General features: G+C 38.2%; 1 protein-coding gene across 1 annotated transcript in view; it reads right to left on the bottom strand.

Moving 5' to 3' along the window:
* TBC1D15 (TBC1 domain family, member 15) overlaps nt 1-7,389 on the bottom strand; it is a gene marked incomplete at its 5' end in the record, with an annotated part of 28,941 nt that extends 21,552 nt beyond the window's left edge. The window contains 4 exons of the mRNA XM_010286738.1: nt 4,255-4,465; nt 6,082-6,220; nt 6,979-7,053; nt 7,291-7,389. Coding sequence (XP_010285040.1) covers nt 4,255-4,465; nt 6,082-6,220; nt 6,979-7,053; nt 7,291-7,389 — 524 coding nt within the window. The remainder of the gene's footprint in view (nt 1-4,254; nt 4,466-6,081; nt 6,221-6,978; nt 7,054-7,290) is intronic.
* Nucleotides 7,390-17,028: the final 9,639 nt, after the last annotated feature.

Genomic DNA, 17,028 nt, shown 5'->3' with positions numbered 1-17,028 from the left:
TGCCCACATCACCTGACAAGAGCCTACGAAGGGCAAGAACTAAGAATTCACTGGGTCAAATAAAGGAAGAATGGTAAATGCCCACTCACTCACTGCAGACGGTCTGAAAGAAGAACCAAAATCACTACCAGTTTCATCTTCATCCAGTAACTCATCAGTAAGCATTAACTTTACACAGCAATGTGAAGTATAATTATTTGCAGCACATGACTCAATAAAACTGTTAATTCCTGTTACTAACACAGACTGTCTAATATTATGTGCAGTAACAAACTGACAACCAAATGCTGGACAGAACCTAGATGTCCGACTTACCTAGATTACCGAGCTTAGGTGTCAAGCTTCATAAAATGGTTTAAGATATACTGGTATGTTAGTTTAGATTCCTGATTTTTTAAAATCTTTCAACCACAAAGTCAAAAGATACAAAAAACTTCCTGAATATGAAAAGACAAAATAACTTGTTACATAGCAGAGCAGTATGTTGTTGTAAATATTTTATGCCTTTGAGCAAAAAATATTAAATATAAAATAAGTTTAGTCCAGATGTCTCAACATTAAGTACATGGAACTCCACCAAAATTAACGCAAGTATAACTACAGCTCTGTAGTTGCAGTACTGCATTTTAATTATCAACTTTTCTGTTGCTTATTGTTTTTTATGTGTGTATATATGTGTATACACACACACACACACTTTCAAATAAGCTCTTTAAATAGTGGCAATTAAAAAACCCAGCAGCACAAACTCATTAATTTTAAATTGCTTTTGTTAAAGCCTCAAATGGACTAACTGGAAAGATGGCATAAGGGAAAATCTTCATCTAAAATTTTAAAGTTTCTACTTAATAGTTCATCACAAGAACAAAGTTTTTATTATTTCAGTGCAAATCAGTCTGCTACACTGTCAAATACACTCACTAGACCTACATAAAACTTGGCCCTGTTCATTAAATATGTATTTTGGGAATTAGAAAATTTGAAATACATTGCTGCAGTACACAGGCAAGAGATCACATAGATGGGTATAAAGCTTTCAGTGACTCACCATAAAACACACAGGTTTTTTTCTAGTGTTTGCTACACATGTTGCCTCAAAAACCTGCCCCAGCCTACCAGCAACTAGTCAGAAGATATCCACAAATAAGTAAACACAGAGCAGTATGCTCAAAAAGGAACAATTTCCTTGAGAGGAAGGCAAGGGAGGTGGGAATATGGCAGGACAACAATATTCCCCTGCCCCTGCAGAAGTACTGAAATTAGGAAACAAAATGAAATGCGTTTTAAGGAAGAACTCAAAGGGAACCTAGAGAAAAAAACTCAGGATTTAAGAGGAAGTTGTCACCCAGGATTTCCTTATCTACAGTTACATAGAAAATATTCTTACAGCTTTATCTTGTCCCCTTACTAGCCTCTCCTTTGGTCTTCTTGAATTTTCCCCTTAAAAAGCTCACATATAATGCTACAGCCAGTACCACCGCATCAACTGGTCACACTGACCATGCTACCTTCTCCAAGTGGTTGACAACTTCTGATTATTGCCAACTCCAACACCATATCCTGACACTATAAAAGCCTTTCGCAACTCAGTTCAATGAACATACAACCCTCTCCAGCCTAACAGTATTACTTGGCAATAGCCTTCCCTACTGGTCGAAGGTGATTCTGGCCTTGTTGATGGTACCAATGTGAGAAGAGCCCTCTATAAGGATTCCCACAGCCATTTCGGTATTCACCTTCAAATCTGTCATCAGAATATTATGTTGCAAGTGATGATAACAAAATGCGTTTGAAAACAGAATACCTGTTATTACACCTGTTACAGGTGTACTTGTTACACCTCATTGCTTCTTCATGCTCTACTTACTCTTATTTACCCTGTTTCCTTCTTAGATTATACTTATAAGGGGATTTTGTAAGAGGTAACAAAAAGTGTTTTTACAAATATATTAACAACAAAAAGACAGACAAGGAGAGTCTCCATCCCTTATTGGATGCAGGGGGAACACTGTCACAAAGGGTGAGGAGAAGGCTGAGGTACTTAATGCCTGCTTTGCCTCAGTCTTTAATAGCCAGACCAGGTATCCTCAGGGTACTCAGCTCCCTGAGCTGGGAGACACGGGTGGAGAGCAGAATAAACGCCCATAATCCAGGAAGAAGCAGTTAACCTGCTACACCACCTGGGCACCCACAAGTCTATGGGGCCTGATCCATCCAAAAGTACTGAGGGAGCTGGCAGAGGAGCTTGCCAAGCCACTCCCCATCATTTATCAGCAGTGCTGGTTAACAGGGGAGGTCCCAGATGACTGGAGGCTTGCCAATGTGATGCCCATCTACAAGGAGGGCCGGAAGAAGGATCCAGTGAACTACAGGCCTACCAGCCTGACCTCGGTATCAGGGAAGGTTATGGAGCAGATCATCTTGAGTGCCATCACATGGCACGTACAGGATAACCAGGTGATCAGGCCCTGATCATGGGTTCATGAAAGGCAGGTCCTGCTTGACCAACCTGATCTCCTTCTATGACCAGGTGACCCGCCTAGTGGATAAGGAAAAGGCTGTGGATGTTGTCTACCTGGACTTTAGTAAAGCCTTTGACAGCATCTCCCACAGCATGCTCCTGGAGAAACTGGCAGCTTGTGGCTTGCACAGTTGTACTCTTCACTGGGTAAAGAACTGGCTGGATCGCCTGAGTTGTGGCGAACGGAGTTAAATCCACTTGGCATCCAGTCACAAGCGGTGTTCCCCAGGGCTCAGTTTTGGGGCAGGTCTTGTTCAATATCTTTATCGATTATCTGGATGAGGGGATTGAGTGCTCTCTCAATAAGTCTGCAGACAACACCAAGTTGGGTGGGAGTGTTGATCTGCCTGAAGGTAGAAGGGCTCTACAGAGGGATCTGGACAGGCTGGATCGATGGGCAGAGGTCAACTGTATGAGATTCAGTAAGGCCAAGTGCCAGGTCCTGAACTTCAGTCACAACAAGCCCATGCAACGCTACAGGCTTGGGGAAGAGTGGCTGGGGAAGACGCCTTCTTGGGGAAGAGTGGCTGGAGAGCTGCCTGGTGGAAAAGGACCTGGGGGTGCTGGTTGACACCCAGCTGAACATGAGCCAGCAGTGTGCCCAGGCAGCCAAGAAGGCCAACAGCATCCTGGCCTGTATCAGAAATAGTGAGGCCAGCAGGAGTAGGGAAGTGATTGTGCCCCTGAAGGGGGTTGTGGTGAGGTGGGTGTTGGTCTCTTCTCCCAAGTAACTAGTGATAGAACGAGCGGAAATGGCCTCAAGTTGCACCAGAGGAGGTTTAGATGGGCTATGAGGAAAAATTTCTTTACTGGGAGAGTAGTCAAACATTGGAACAGGCTGTCCAGGGAGGTGGTGGAGTCATCATCACTGGAAGTATTCAAAAACATGTGGACGTGGCACTTCAGGACATGGTTTAGTGGGCATGGTGGTGTTGGGTTGATGTTTGGACTTCATGATCTTAAAGATCTTTTCCAACCTTCATGATTCTGTGATTATGCCTACATAGTGAGAGCAGAACATTTTATTTTATTCTGCATTTAATGCTATGCCCATCAAAAAGGCTTTTATCCAAGCAAAAAACTTGGAGGTAACACTATATAAATACATAACCAAATCCAAGTATTTAACACCATGATAAGGTCTAACTATGCTTACATTCAGAAAGTTGACTTGCAGAGTAAATGTCAAATATGAAACATTCCCCATGGCAAGAAATTACAGGGGAACAGAATTCTGGGGGAAAAAAATTTATATACAAATTGATTTAGTTGACAGTACTATAAGCTACCTCCCACACTGATGTCAGTGCTCATAGGTATTTCACACAAAGTGAAATTCTCAGATCTCAAATTTTAACACAAATTATCCCATTTAATAGAAGTGGTTCACAAAGAAGGATTTAACTTTACACTGTGTTCCTGAGAAGCTTCTACACCCACTAGAGGGAGCTACTGAGGTATTACTGAGCTAGTGACACTTCAACAGATTGTAAACCAGTTCATAAATTGATCCAACAGTTTTAAAACTTCAGCCTCCATTCCAAATGCATATGTGAAATTAGTTTCAATCACCTTGAAAATTGATTCTACCAATAAAAAAAGAGGGGTAAAATATCAGGAAAAGCATTAAGGAAAAAAATCAGGAAGCATTAATCTGAAATTCATTACAGAATTAAAAAAGGAAGCCAGTAAACCGTATTTTAAATCGGATCTAAAAGTTGTCCGATACTTACTCATTCAGCACAACATGCTTTTCAAGGCATTTAATCAATAGTTTGCTATCTCCATGATGGAAGTGAAGAGCTGGAAGCTTCACATCATCCTTCAAACAAAACACCAAATAAGACCATCCCATGCCTTCTTTGTTTTTTTTGATCGATTTCAGATCTGTCAAACTGAACAGGAAGGACCACTTGCTTTCTCCATTTGCATGAGTTGTAGCATCTTAAAAACAAAATTACCACATGATTTTAGTTTAACTTCCAGTGTTAGCAGTTACAAATACATTGTATCTGTCACTGTTCCTAAAAAACAAACTCAAAACCAAAACACAAAACCCAGCATTGGTTCTAATAATAAAATGTGTACATTAACTAATGTAACTGCTATTTCTGTATTTCTTTTTTTGCCTCCCTGTCTTCTGCAGGCTTCTAAAAAAATGAGCAAGTCCATGACAGTGCTCCCCTAAAGCTGTGCCTACACTTTATAAAAGTGATCCAGCAGTTAAATGTGCAACTGCTATATGAAGTTCCAGCCACAAGCTGAATCCCACCAGCAACTCCACCAGGCAGTACTACTTACTCAAGCTGAATGTGACATACATCACAATACTGTATGCTATACATTGCACACAGTATTAGCCATGTGTTGTAAGACTGCAACCAAAGTATGGGACAAGGAATTGAAAATCTCCCCCCTGCCCCCCACCCCGCCCCACTGTGCAAGCATGTACACACTCTGTGCAAGACTGTATATATTCAAAGAGAAGGGATTAAATTTTACTTTACCAGAGGACACAAAATTACCAGAAAGGCTGGAGGGAATCTGGCACACCCCCTGGCCCACTCCCATCAAACTACAGCAACTGGAAATGAACCAGAAGCAGCGAAGAGCATAATCCAGGTCAGTAGTGCTCACTGACGCTCACTTTGGATGAAGGTGTATTCTGACACCCAAAGATAAAAAAATCAATACAGACCAGTGACGTAATAAACCATCCTGTGCCTGACAGATGCTGGTTTTAGCTTTACATCGTGCTAGCACTAAAAGCTCCTCTCAAACACAGTATTCTAGAAGCAAGGACTGGGCTCTACCCAAAAACATTCATAACCTTAAGTCTAAACCTTGCACTCATACATGACATGGATGACATTTAAAACCACCACAGACATGGTGAAACAAGCACAAGGGTCCCCAGTTATAGGCTGAAAAATAATACAGAGAAAACAAGTATTATAAAGAAAACTACTACAGGACAATAAGAGAAAAAAAAAAGATTACTTGAGAATCACTGTCCTTCCTGTCCTCCCTTTTTTTACAACATATTTACTGAAACAGTATAACAAAAACAATGGCAAGATAATTGTATAGCTACAAAGTAAAAAAAGACCATATAAAAAAGATCCACGTACCACATAATTGTACATTCCATCTCCCCCTGCTGTTGCAGTATGGAAAGGCATTTGAGTAGTAAACCACTTATTTTTTCATTTTCCTTTCTAGCACAACATCTACTTCAAATTCTACTTATTTGAAAGAATGCAAGAGCCCAATGCAGATCAAATTGCTACATGATATAATGATCATCACAGCAAAGAAATTATATTTAACATTTATTTTCAATACAATTCTCTAGCAATTTAAAGAAAAAATTAGATTGGAGGCAGACAGAAACTATTACATTGTGAATTTTTTTCCACACCCAGAGATTCACTTCTCACCACAAATGACTCCCAGCTTTCCAATTACTAATAAAAATCCATTTTACTAAGGGGCAATTCTTCAGTTCCAAGTTACCATAAAGAAAAAAATAAAAAAAACCCACACTTATTTTTAAGTACCTCCATTTGAATGAGGTTTCTTTTTAAAAGAGACTGTGGTGACCATGTCCCATTCTGCTTCATAACTACTTGGACGGTCTGCTCCTCGGGAACACTTTTCTTTAGGAGTTTGAGTCCATTCCACAACAGAACTGGAATCCTGAGCAGAAAAAAAAAAGTTACTATCAAAAAACACAAGAGATTAAAATTGAGCTAGTTTCTCAGATTCAACAAGAAGACTAAGCATCTTCATTTTCACAGACTGAAGGAATCTGTATTATTAAAATCCTAAGAAACACGATACAGTTCAACCCAGGAAATTGGGACTTAGGACTATGACTAAGAAAAAAGGTTTTACTTAATAAATTCAACATGATACTAAAATATCCTAGCCTCTCTTGCAGACTCTACCGGTAAACATACCAAACTTACCAAACTTTTTATTTACATGTAAAACAAATCTTTCTTCTTTAGTCACATCCTCTTAATACTGCTTAAATACCACATTATCACTGGATGTTGGAACCTCCATAGACTTCTATTTTTATTTTGCGTTAGAACAGTACCTCTCTGTTTTGAGTCTAATTACGAAGAATGAATCATCAGACTACAACATAATAGATGCAGGGGGGACTGGTGACCATGATACACTTACACTCATTTGGTCTTTACTATTCATATAGATAGTCCACTTCCGTTTCATATATGAACCAAGTAAAAACCAAATAGTCACCTGCGCATGTATCCCAGTAACCTGAACTGGGCTGCAGTCCACAAATATGATTCCTACATGTAACTAATACCAACAGCAATGACATAAATAAATTCTGCTTCCAGTTATGAGAATCTTCGCATAAGTTAACACAAAAAAATCTCTGGAGAAACAAGATGAAGAACACCAATAACTAACAAGCATACCTTTCCAGCACAGAGGATATTAGAAGTATCCAAAGTATCATCCAGTGGTCTCCAGTCCACTATTACTTCATTTTCCTATGATACAAAACAATCATAAAAACATTCAGTACTACACAACAAAGCACACATCTCCCTATTTACTCAAGATATGATTATGGTACAACATATATATAAAAATGATGCAGACAATGTCAAACATTGTGTGATGTTTGTTCATTTACGAAATCCTATACTTAAAGAGACATTTAAGATTTGCCAATTGTGCTTTGCCAACAAATATACAAAATTTCCACAACTGTGTTATGCAAATACCTTTTCTATGACACGTAGTACTCCTGATATTATGCTGTCCTGGTCATCATTTTTTCCACCAGATGAATGAATGAAAACTCCTTCTTGCTCATATACAACCTGTAACAAAGTGGGTAATGAAATAAAAACCAAGATTTTAAAATTGTTTCTCTCTCCTGTTGTACTCATCATTTTGACTCACCTACATAAGTTGCAGTGAACACCTCTAGCTTGCTAGGGTTTTTGTTACCTTTCCTTCCTCCCTGCTCCCAAGACCCAAGTCTTTCACTTACTTAAATCAAGAAACAATAGAAAAATTGAACTTATTAAATTTACTCTCTAAGCAATATACCGACTATTACTACCTCACCAGTAAATCACAAAAAATGCATTCAGTACCCAGTATTTTTTAAATCAGTGGGCAGAAGCTCATATGGAAATACTACACAGCTTTCAGAACATTAAAAAGCTTTCTTACATAGTCTGTCTTTTCTCCACTTGCCATTTAAGCATGTTGAAATTATAACCTTAATTTAAATTAAAAATAGACAGTCTAAGGTACAAAAGATTAACTCCACAGAAATAAAAAATTGCAGTCTTAGATTAAATAATGGCCCAATTCTCCATTTAGGATGAATAGCAAAGGTTCCATTTCAAAAGGCAGAATATGTGACAGTCAGATAAGAGAGGCTTGTAGGAGTACACACTGCCCACGTAACTTTTACATTTAAGCATTTACAAAACTCTTCACAGTATTATGATCATGCTCTTAAAAAAAAAGAAAATCAGAAAATTATTGCCTGTCAAAATTCAGCAGGTTCTTCAGACCTACACACTATACATACTGTTAAAAGCTCTAAGCAACATGAACAGGTTCTGGTTTAAACAACTCTCTAAAAGAAGAGTGAAAAGTCCCTAATATACCAAACTTAGATTTTGTGGAAGTGAAATACATCAAGTAGTAACAGCAATTTCTTTTTTTTTTTTTTTCCACAACCCTGTTAATTTTCAAACCAAGCTACAAACACTGCCTTAAGAAACACGTATTTTTAGAGGCAAAACTAACTAATTCTTAACTAATCAGAGACAGATATATTACTTTGGTACTAAAATACCAGTATCTCTTTTTCTAAACTTACCTGTTTGTCAGATTTTTAAAATCATCACATTTGCAGTCAGGCCAGTGAACTAAAAGTTTAGGCATATAAGCTTAACTAGCCAAAAATAGAGGTTTAAAAATAGCAATAAAATTCAGTTAACTCATCCTTTCTGTTGTAGAATTTTCTTAAAGTTCTCTTCACTCTACACAAGCAAGAAATTTCTAAATTGTCAATTTAATCATAACAATATCACTTGGAAGAAACCTCCAGAGGTCACCTAGTCTAACCTCCCTCTTGAAGGATTACTGCCAACACTATGTCAAGATATCTTTCAAATATCAGAAGCCTTCTTTCTTCTTTATTTCAGTTGTTTTTCTCTTTTCTATAGAAAAAGAGCCTCCATTTCTACCAAATACTTGTTTTTAAATTCAGTCCCCGTTTAAACAGCGCAATTTTAGAATTTTTTGTAAATTTTATCTTTTAGCTATTTGTACCTTACCTATCATCACAATTACTCAGAAGTATGAACTTGAGTGATCAATCACTGGGACAGCTGTTCCAGAAAAAAGTATTTATATCAGAGTTATACTGGTAGAAGTGCATTTCTGCCAATAATGTTAGTAACTATCACAAAGTATACCTTCTCAGTTTAGAAGGCATACAATCTAATAATTGTTTTTATTATTTTACATCCATTAATCTCTCAGAAGGACAAACATTTCCTTTCACGGGAAAGGAAAACATGTTCCCAATGCCACAGATGTCATGCAACTGAAAAATTCTACATTGCTTTGCATAACAGATCCAGCTCCCTGCCCCTTGCTCCACCAAAACAGGTGATAAAACTGAAGCAGCAAGAAAATGCTCAAAAGTTTGGAAAGTATTTGTAAAACTAAGGACTTGTCACAGTGCAGCTTATTTCCCTCCTATTAGTAGAGAGAAAAACTTTTCCAAGTTTGACAGGCCAGAAGGCCAAACCGTTGGGATTTATTCTTACCCCAAAACACGTGCAAACTTGTATTTATTTTTTCCAACAGTTATCAAGTATTTAATCGAGCTTAAAAAGTGCAATTTTTTTATACCATTGCAGAAAAATGTTGAGTCACACATCGATGGGAGTCTAGAAGGTGCAATAATGTAACTACTTTGAAGATACAGCATTAATTTTACAAAATTTTATCTAGGAAGTGCTTTAACAGCTTATCCCACTGCAAAACATTTCAGAAGTCACCATCTTCAAATTATCTGAAATATTGCGCTGCTCTGTTTAGCAGTACTTTGTAAGATAACTCTGTAACTGAATTTGAATAAGCTAATTTTGAGAATTTGATTTTATAGTGGTAGCACGTGAAGATTAGCTACACTGGACTGTATTTCACACGGTGTTCTCAGCAAGCTGAAGATTCAAAAATACGCACCTTACAGGAAAATGTAGTTTGTGATAGATTTTTGTTTTCTGGTATTACAGTACTGGCAAGCTTTTAGTCAATTCAAAGAGGGAAAGTAATGTTAAATTACAGATACAAGCACTAAGGAAAGTATCAAATTGAAAGATAGTATACCAATAGCTGGTTTTGAATAAAAAAAACATCCATCAGTAGACAACTGCTGTAACACTGTGTAGCTCAACCCCGCACACCATGTAGCCCAAAGGTATTTGCTCAGTACCACTGCAATGCAACAACCAGGCAAACGTCTGGTCAATCAGCACACATGGACCTCTTAAGCAGCCAGGAAAAGAGACATTTCAAAACCAGGCAATAGCAGCATACGCTGCTGCTTGCCTAAACAGCAGGTTACCACAGAACATGTAAGATGAGTATCTTGAAATAATATGTGGGAGAACAGACAGCAAATGTTGGAAGACAATCAGAAGCATCATTAAAATACAAAGGACTTGTGTAAGGTTGTACATGCAAAATGTATGTAGTTGAGATCCTGGTATGTATAAAGACAGTAGAAGGAACTAGATATGAGCAGGGCAGGATAATGAGCCCACTCCCTTCTTATTGGCAGTTAAAGTAATTAAAAACCCCCAAGACTGATCGAAACCTGCATTGTTATTACCTATCAACACCCCCTGCATAGGAAAGCAACTTAATTTTCTTTAAATCTTGGTAACATTTTGACTTCAGCATCAGGGGTGTGTGATCTAAAAAGACCTCATTATCCACTGTGTGAAAATTGAAGAGTTTTAAGAACATCATCTGTTCAGTTAGTTGATTATGCTTCTTGTATTTCAAGACTAAAAACAAGTTACTGGCTCACCTTGTTTTTGTACTATTCATTATTTTACATATTTCATCATGGTCTCTTTTTCAAAGGTGAGAAGTAGGTGGAGTCAAGCTCAATCTTTCATTTCATATGCTTAGAGTCATCACTCTTCCTCTACACAATATTAATAAGTCCATCATGAAAAAAGATGAGTTCATGTTAATAAGTACACACCACAGGTGACTAGATAAGTTGATATGTCCCTAGGATTTCAATCAAAACCCGAAGGTATTCCTCACCCCAGTATTACAGGCCTTCCACCCATCCACCCAGTAAGAAACCCGTGCTCTGCACAGTCAACCAACTGATCATGGAAACAGAACCCCAGGGAATAAAAGTAGCATATGTTGCTTAGATGCTTGAGGCCAAAAAAGTTGTCCAGCCATGAAAAGCCTAACAACAAATTTAAACAACGGTACTCTTGTTTTCTGCTACACCTATTTGCAAACATCTGTTGAACTGTCCACAGAGATGCATGTTCCTCAGGTTTAGATGCTCTTACATACATGAAAGCCAGACTCTGCTGGTCCCACAACAAAAACACAAATGAAAAAAAAGAACAGAAGAGTGTTTGTCAAAAGCACACACCAACACAACCAAAGCAAACGAAGATGTAGTGTCACAGGAGATAAACAACTTAAAAAATTACTTGACTTGAAACAAATTTTCATTCTATCTTGTAGCTGTACATGCATCAGAGTTACTCAGAGGTTTTCAGATGTCTTACTAGCTTAAAGCTAGTTCTATGCAAAACAGTTTCCAGATTTATCCATTTATGGTATCCTTGAGTTTCTTGAATACTTCAAATCATAACCATGACTACCTAAGGAAACTTACCACTGTAAAAATCACTCATCTGGCAACTTTCTTCTATAAAGAAATGATGGAGAAAGTAGGAAAAAATAAGTTTGTATGATTAAGTATTACTTTTTAATAATCTTAAAACTGCAAGTTTGAACTAATACGTACGTTATGTTCACAGTTCTTTTCCTGCTTGTCACGCATGTCCACATTTGCGGTCTGCAAGCATGACTTACACCACATTTATTTTTCCAGTTCTATATAGTGAAAACTAGACCCATTGCCTAGACCCTAGAGGGTCTGTAAAAACAGGGAACCACAGCACAAAATTCAGGAAAGCTGCAGGAAGGAATAGTTGTCTACCCACCTACTATAAAAAACAGAGGGAAGCAGCAGGATGTAGGCCCAGTTTACATATCGTGGCAGAGGCTGGTTAAGATTCTGGAAAACTGTTAAAGTATTTATATTCCATGCCCAGCAGAATACAACTTTCTGAAGTCCCACTGTTGTCCCAGTAACATTTTCTGAGAAATAGATGGTGTCATTCTAATACTGTACAAACACAGCATGGACAATTCTTATCTCCAGATTATTATGCTGCTTACAATGAACAGTCAGCAAGCAATGTTTGTAGCACTTTATTGCAAGGGACATACATGAGCAGGAAGGCTTCAGCATACCACATCAACAGTTACACTATATGCCAGAACACAAGCAAAATTTGGGATTCAATGCTTGCCATTTGATGGCAGTTTACAAGCCCTGTGCAACAGACAACAACATTGCACCCAAAGACAATGAGGTGTAGGCAATAAAAAAGGAGAGCTAGGATCTGGGGCTACCATGGAACAGGGTGGTCCTGCCCTCCTCACTCATGTACTTCCCACCCTTAGGTGCTGGGCACCTAAGTACTAGCTGATGTCATGTGCACTGATCCTTCATACCTTATACTTTCGCTCTTCTGTCACACACCAACAACCTGCCAAATGCAGGACATTTGAGAGAACAGAGCAGCACTGCAACTCTCCCAGTCCCATTTTTCAGACACTTCATACTCTCTCTCTGTGTTCTTATCCAACTCACTCTCCTCTTCTGCCAGAGTACAGCTCAGGGCCAGCATCACTTTGCCAAGATGCCATCCAACTTGTCATGACAGACACAGCTTGCAAGTACTTATACACTGAATCTGCCACTGCTCAGGGGTCATTAAGTAATTATGGCACTGTGCAAATCCTAATTCTAACAACTTTGCAATAGCAATTACTTCATTTTTGCCTCATATTAGAGAATCAGGTAAAGGACCTCACTGTGGATTCAACAGCTGAAGCAGCAAGCAGGCGTGCTTGTAAGAAAGTGACTAAGAAAGTCTGAATGCTCCACAGACTACAAATTATGGAAAAATGTCTGCAAACATTAACAACAGATATAGCAGCTGTGCAGCACCTTATTTTCAGATTCTGACAGAAGGTGAACAGAACAAAAGATGCAACACAGTAAGGAAACAGCTAAAGGCCAATAAAACAAATTCAATTTAGACAATGGTTGTCCTGCGAGACCTTACATCCACAAAACAAAGTATCTTAGTTTAGAGCTGTGCTTTAAGTTAGAAGCAAACTCAATTTAAAAATCTGCTTTATGGTGCTTTAATTTCTATTTCCCTCTTTAAAAGAGCTGAGGTTTCCCCAGAGCTTATTCACACATCCACTGCTAAATTGTCACTGGGTTCATCAAAGTACCTATTACATCAATAGTCTGCTTTCAATGACCAGATACCATCATATTTGAGTGCTCCACAAAGCATCAAGCTAGCATTATTTGACCAACGTGACCTTCTGCTCCATAGAAGATATGCTACAACTTCTGGCATTTGAATTTTAATAAAAATATAAAGTCATTACCTTATATGTCTTTTGTTTGCTGAGCCTATGGCTCAACCTTTCTCCTAAGACAGTAAAATTTCACACCCTGCTAGACTTAAAAGTCTTACAAACACCAAGTTTCTAAGCAGGGAAGAAGAAAAAAAGGATCTCACAAATATTGTTTGTGTTGTGACAAATACGAGAAAGCTCACAGCACCAGGAACCACATATCATAAGAAAGGTTTCCTGCTTGAAAACAGTAAGTTTTTCAAGTTCTGCCTTAGGTCCACTGAAGATTTCTTCAATCACAAAGTCCTTCTGCTACTTATGCAACAATAGTGGGATATCGGTGAAAATACAAGTCTATTCAGGGTACTGAGAGTAAGAGCTTGAGGTGATAACACACTATTTCTATAGTAAACACTTTTGCAAGAGAAATCCTTAGTGAAAAGAAAGCAGAAAGACTATATAGAAATTTTAGAATTATCAATGAACTGCTTTACATTCAAGCATAATGAAACCTTAACTAAATTCAAAAGGGGCAAAGGCAGGTAAAGGCTTCTGTTCACTAAGAAAACCTACGAAATACAATATATTCAGAAAGGGTTACGATTCTGTACATAGTAAACGATAAAGGCTGAAAAAGTTATAATGAAGATTTAAAATCAAGTGCTTAATAAAATGGTACAACAATGCATAGTATAGGAGTCTCTGTGCCCCCAAATTTAACTTGTAGAAGGTGCAGAAAGACACTGCCTACACCACAAAACATACATACATCTAAAATAATCCGCTATATCTGTGCCAACAAACTACCTGAAGGATGCAAAGCTAATCTTAAGAGACCATATTTTAAATCTCTTCACTGGTCCTGGCTATAAAAAAAAACAACCCAAAACCACAAAAAGAGCCTCAACAGCAAACACAAACCCCATCCCCAACACTACAGCATTTACAATATTATTGGTTAGTAGTAGCTACAGTGCTACTCAAACACTTCTAGCTTAAAACTAACTTCTAATTTAGACCTGAAGCTCAGATGTTTGGCCAGTTATAGCTCTGAAGCTTTAACTTCAAGAGCAAGGGCACAGGCAAGTGAAAAATAACTCCTATGACAGCCTACATGCCAACTGGTAATTTGAGAAAGATCTAGGAGCCCATGTGCTGAAGATACTCTGAACTACAAGAGCATAAACCAAGAATTGTTACTGTCTTTAGACCAGCTGTTATAATAGCCTATACACACACACACACAAAAAAAAAAATTGAAGTTTGTACTTCTCCCCATACACAGCTTTTTACCTCATTTGCTAACATGGCTTTCTGTTATAAGGGTGAATCCAGAGTCAGTTCTCTGAAATAAGGAAAACAAACTGCCATTTGCAAAGCAACGAAAAGAAAATATACCTGCTTTCATGCATAAAGTCAAAAGCACTGAAAACAAAAGACTTCACTGCCAAGTTACTTGCAGAAAAAAGTGGCAACTCTAAGAAAGCGCAAAAAAATGAAGCTCACACTGTTATAGTGCAGATGGTCATTAATAAAGAATGAGTTACGACTCCAGAACTCAACAGCGTTAACTTAAGTTTTCCAGAACAGACATAACCATATAGAGAAAAACACCAAAAACAACCTTCTGGGATATGAAACAGTAGGAAAAAACAAATAGGACAAAAATCCAAGTAGTACATACAGTTACATGAAGTAACCAAACTTATAACTCATATCCCATTAATGTATGGAGCAGAAGCCAGACACAATGTTAAAGAGCAGACTTGTGAATCCACTGATATTAATGATGTCTGGTAAATAAAAAAAAAGTGATAGAGAAAGGGAAGGCAAACAGAGTAAAAATATAATAGAAACCACAACCTTATATGGCTTGCTGAAACAAGATTTCATGAAAGCTGAGACAATGCAGGCTATCCCAGCTGCTTAATATATTGCCATGTGCATTCCATGGGAATTTGAGTAATATTTTGCAGAAAAGAAGATATACATTAAAATACATTACTTTCATGTGGTAAGATCTGCCAAATGTGACTAAAGCACCCCACAAACTAATGCCTACTATTCTTTCAGAAATTTACCACCTGAAACCCCTCATTACAACACTGCACAGACAGAAGGAAAAGTGTAATTAATTTAGGACACCCATAACTTGGAAACACACTGAAGTGCAAAACGCCTTCAGTGAGAATGCTAGGTCTGTGCCAATTTACACTGTGTTTATTTCACCTGGAGTTAAGTTTATCTAATTTGTGAGCCCTTCTAAAGTCCTTGCTGCCATCCAAAGGAACAATTTGTGACCCAATGTGCTCCTCAGACCAATAGAAAGCTAACCCATCCAAAAATAAGCACACACAGTTTTTAATATTATTTCAGCTTGCTAAATCAAATCACCAAGAGATCAAATGAGTACAGTATCCAAGCAAGCAGAAGTGCAACACACCGATGGGGAGATCTAGAGAAGGATGCAACTGCTCCTACAGAGAGGAGTGAAACTCCAAACCAGCCCAGCCACTTCATGAAGTTTGAGAAAAGACAACTGTCACTTTTTCCTCTGTATCAAAAGAGACATGGCAAAGAATGTTACTGAATTAGATGTTGCATTAACAAGTTACATGAGTATTGTGGATATGGAATAACTGAAACTTAGCTTTGCAACATTTCAGAGATTTGGTCTCAAGCAAACAGACTTTATTTAAAAGAAACAATGAATACATTGCAAATTTACAAACAATGAATTGAAACCAGTTTTAGCCTCTCATATAAACTATGATAATATAGCTGCTTTCAGGAAAAAAAATCCTGAAGAAGATCCCGATAAAAACTTACATTGGGGGAAAAAAAAAGCTGCAAAATGTAAATATTTACCATCATCCAATGAACTGCTGGACTGAGCTCAAAATGGACAAGACCAACAGTAACTTTTCTCTGTATACATGAAAACTAGATGTGCATAGCTAGAAACAGCTGGGAGGACAGTATGGCTGTCTTTACATTTACAGCACCTAACAGCAGTAAAATCTTTATTTTTAAGCTGTAACAACTGCAGATGAACAAACTGCCTGCTCCACCAGTTCTGGTTGAAAGCGATATGGTAAACTGGCAAACGCAAGATCCCTACCGAATTTTCCTGCTAGCTAAATGCATTCCTCAGCACCCTCCAAGAAGCACAGACATGGCTAATTACATATGTTCTCTTAGGCCGAGATCAGCATGAGCTGAAATAATCATCTGCTGCCATATACTGGAAACTGAGGACTATCACATTCTAACCCTGGCTACATAGTCAGGCACTACACTGAGATATTAAATCCTATATAAAGGACCCACAAGCTCAGGCATTGCAAAGTAACACTTTTAGAAGGCAGAGTCATGGAATAAAAATAATTTCTACAACAAAACCATACAGACAGAACTCGGATCTGTTGGTGGGGGAGGAGGAAGGCAGAGGTGGTTACCAATACCTTCCCTCCTGTGACCTCGACATTTGAATCCTTGTCAGGCTCTACTGTTTCATTGAAGAACACTCGGCAAGGATCGCCGTCATGTGAAAATCTTTACGTTACCAAATTATCCGACTGACCAGGCTTTGTAGCCACCCCCGGGCAAGTACCCCCACACTAGCAGCGTACAGACCAGGAGAAAGACCAGTAACGTCTACGAGCACCTCTAAGACATGCGGCCACGTAGACGGCCGAAGTCTCCTTTCTCCACCT

Source organism: Phaethon lepturus, unplaced genomic scaffold (assembly GCF_000687285.1).
Source record: "Phaethon lepturus isolate BGI_N335 unplaced genomic scaffold, ASM68728v1 scaffold6355, whole genome shotgun sequence".
NCBI classification, from domain to species: domain Eukaryota; kingdom Metazoa; phylum Chordata; class Aves; order Phaethontiformes; family Phaethontidae; genus Phaethon; species Phaethon lepturus.
The sequence above is the reverse complement of the archived record's forward strand: the minus strand, read 5'-3'. Positions and strand labels throughout refer to the sequence as shown.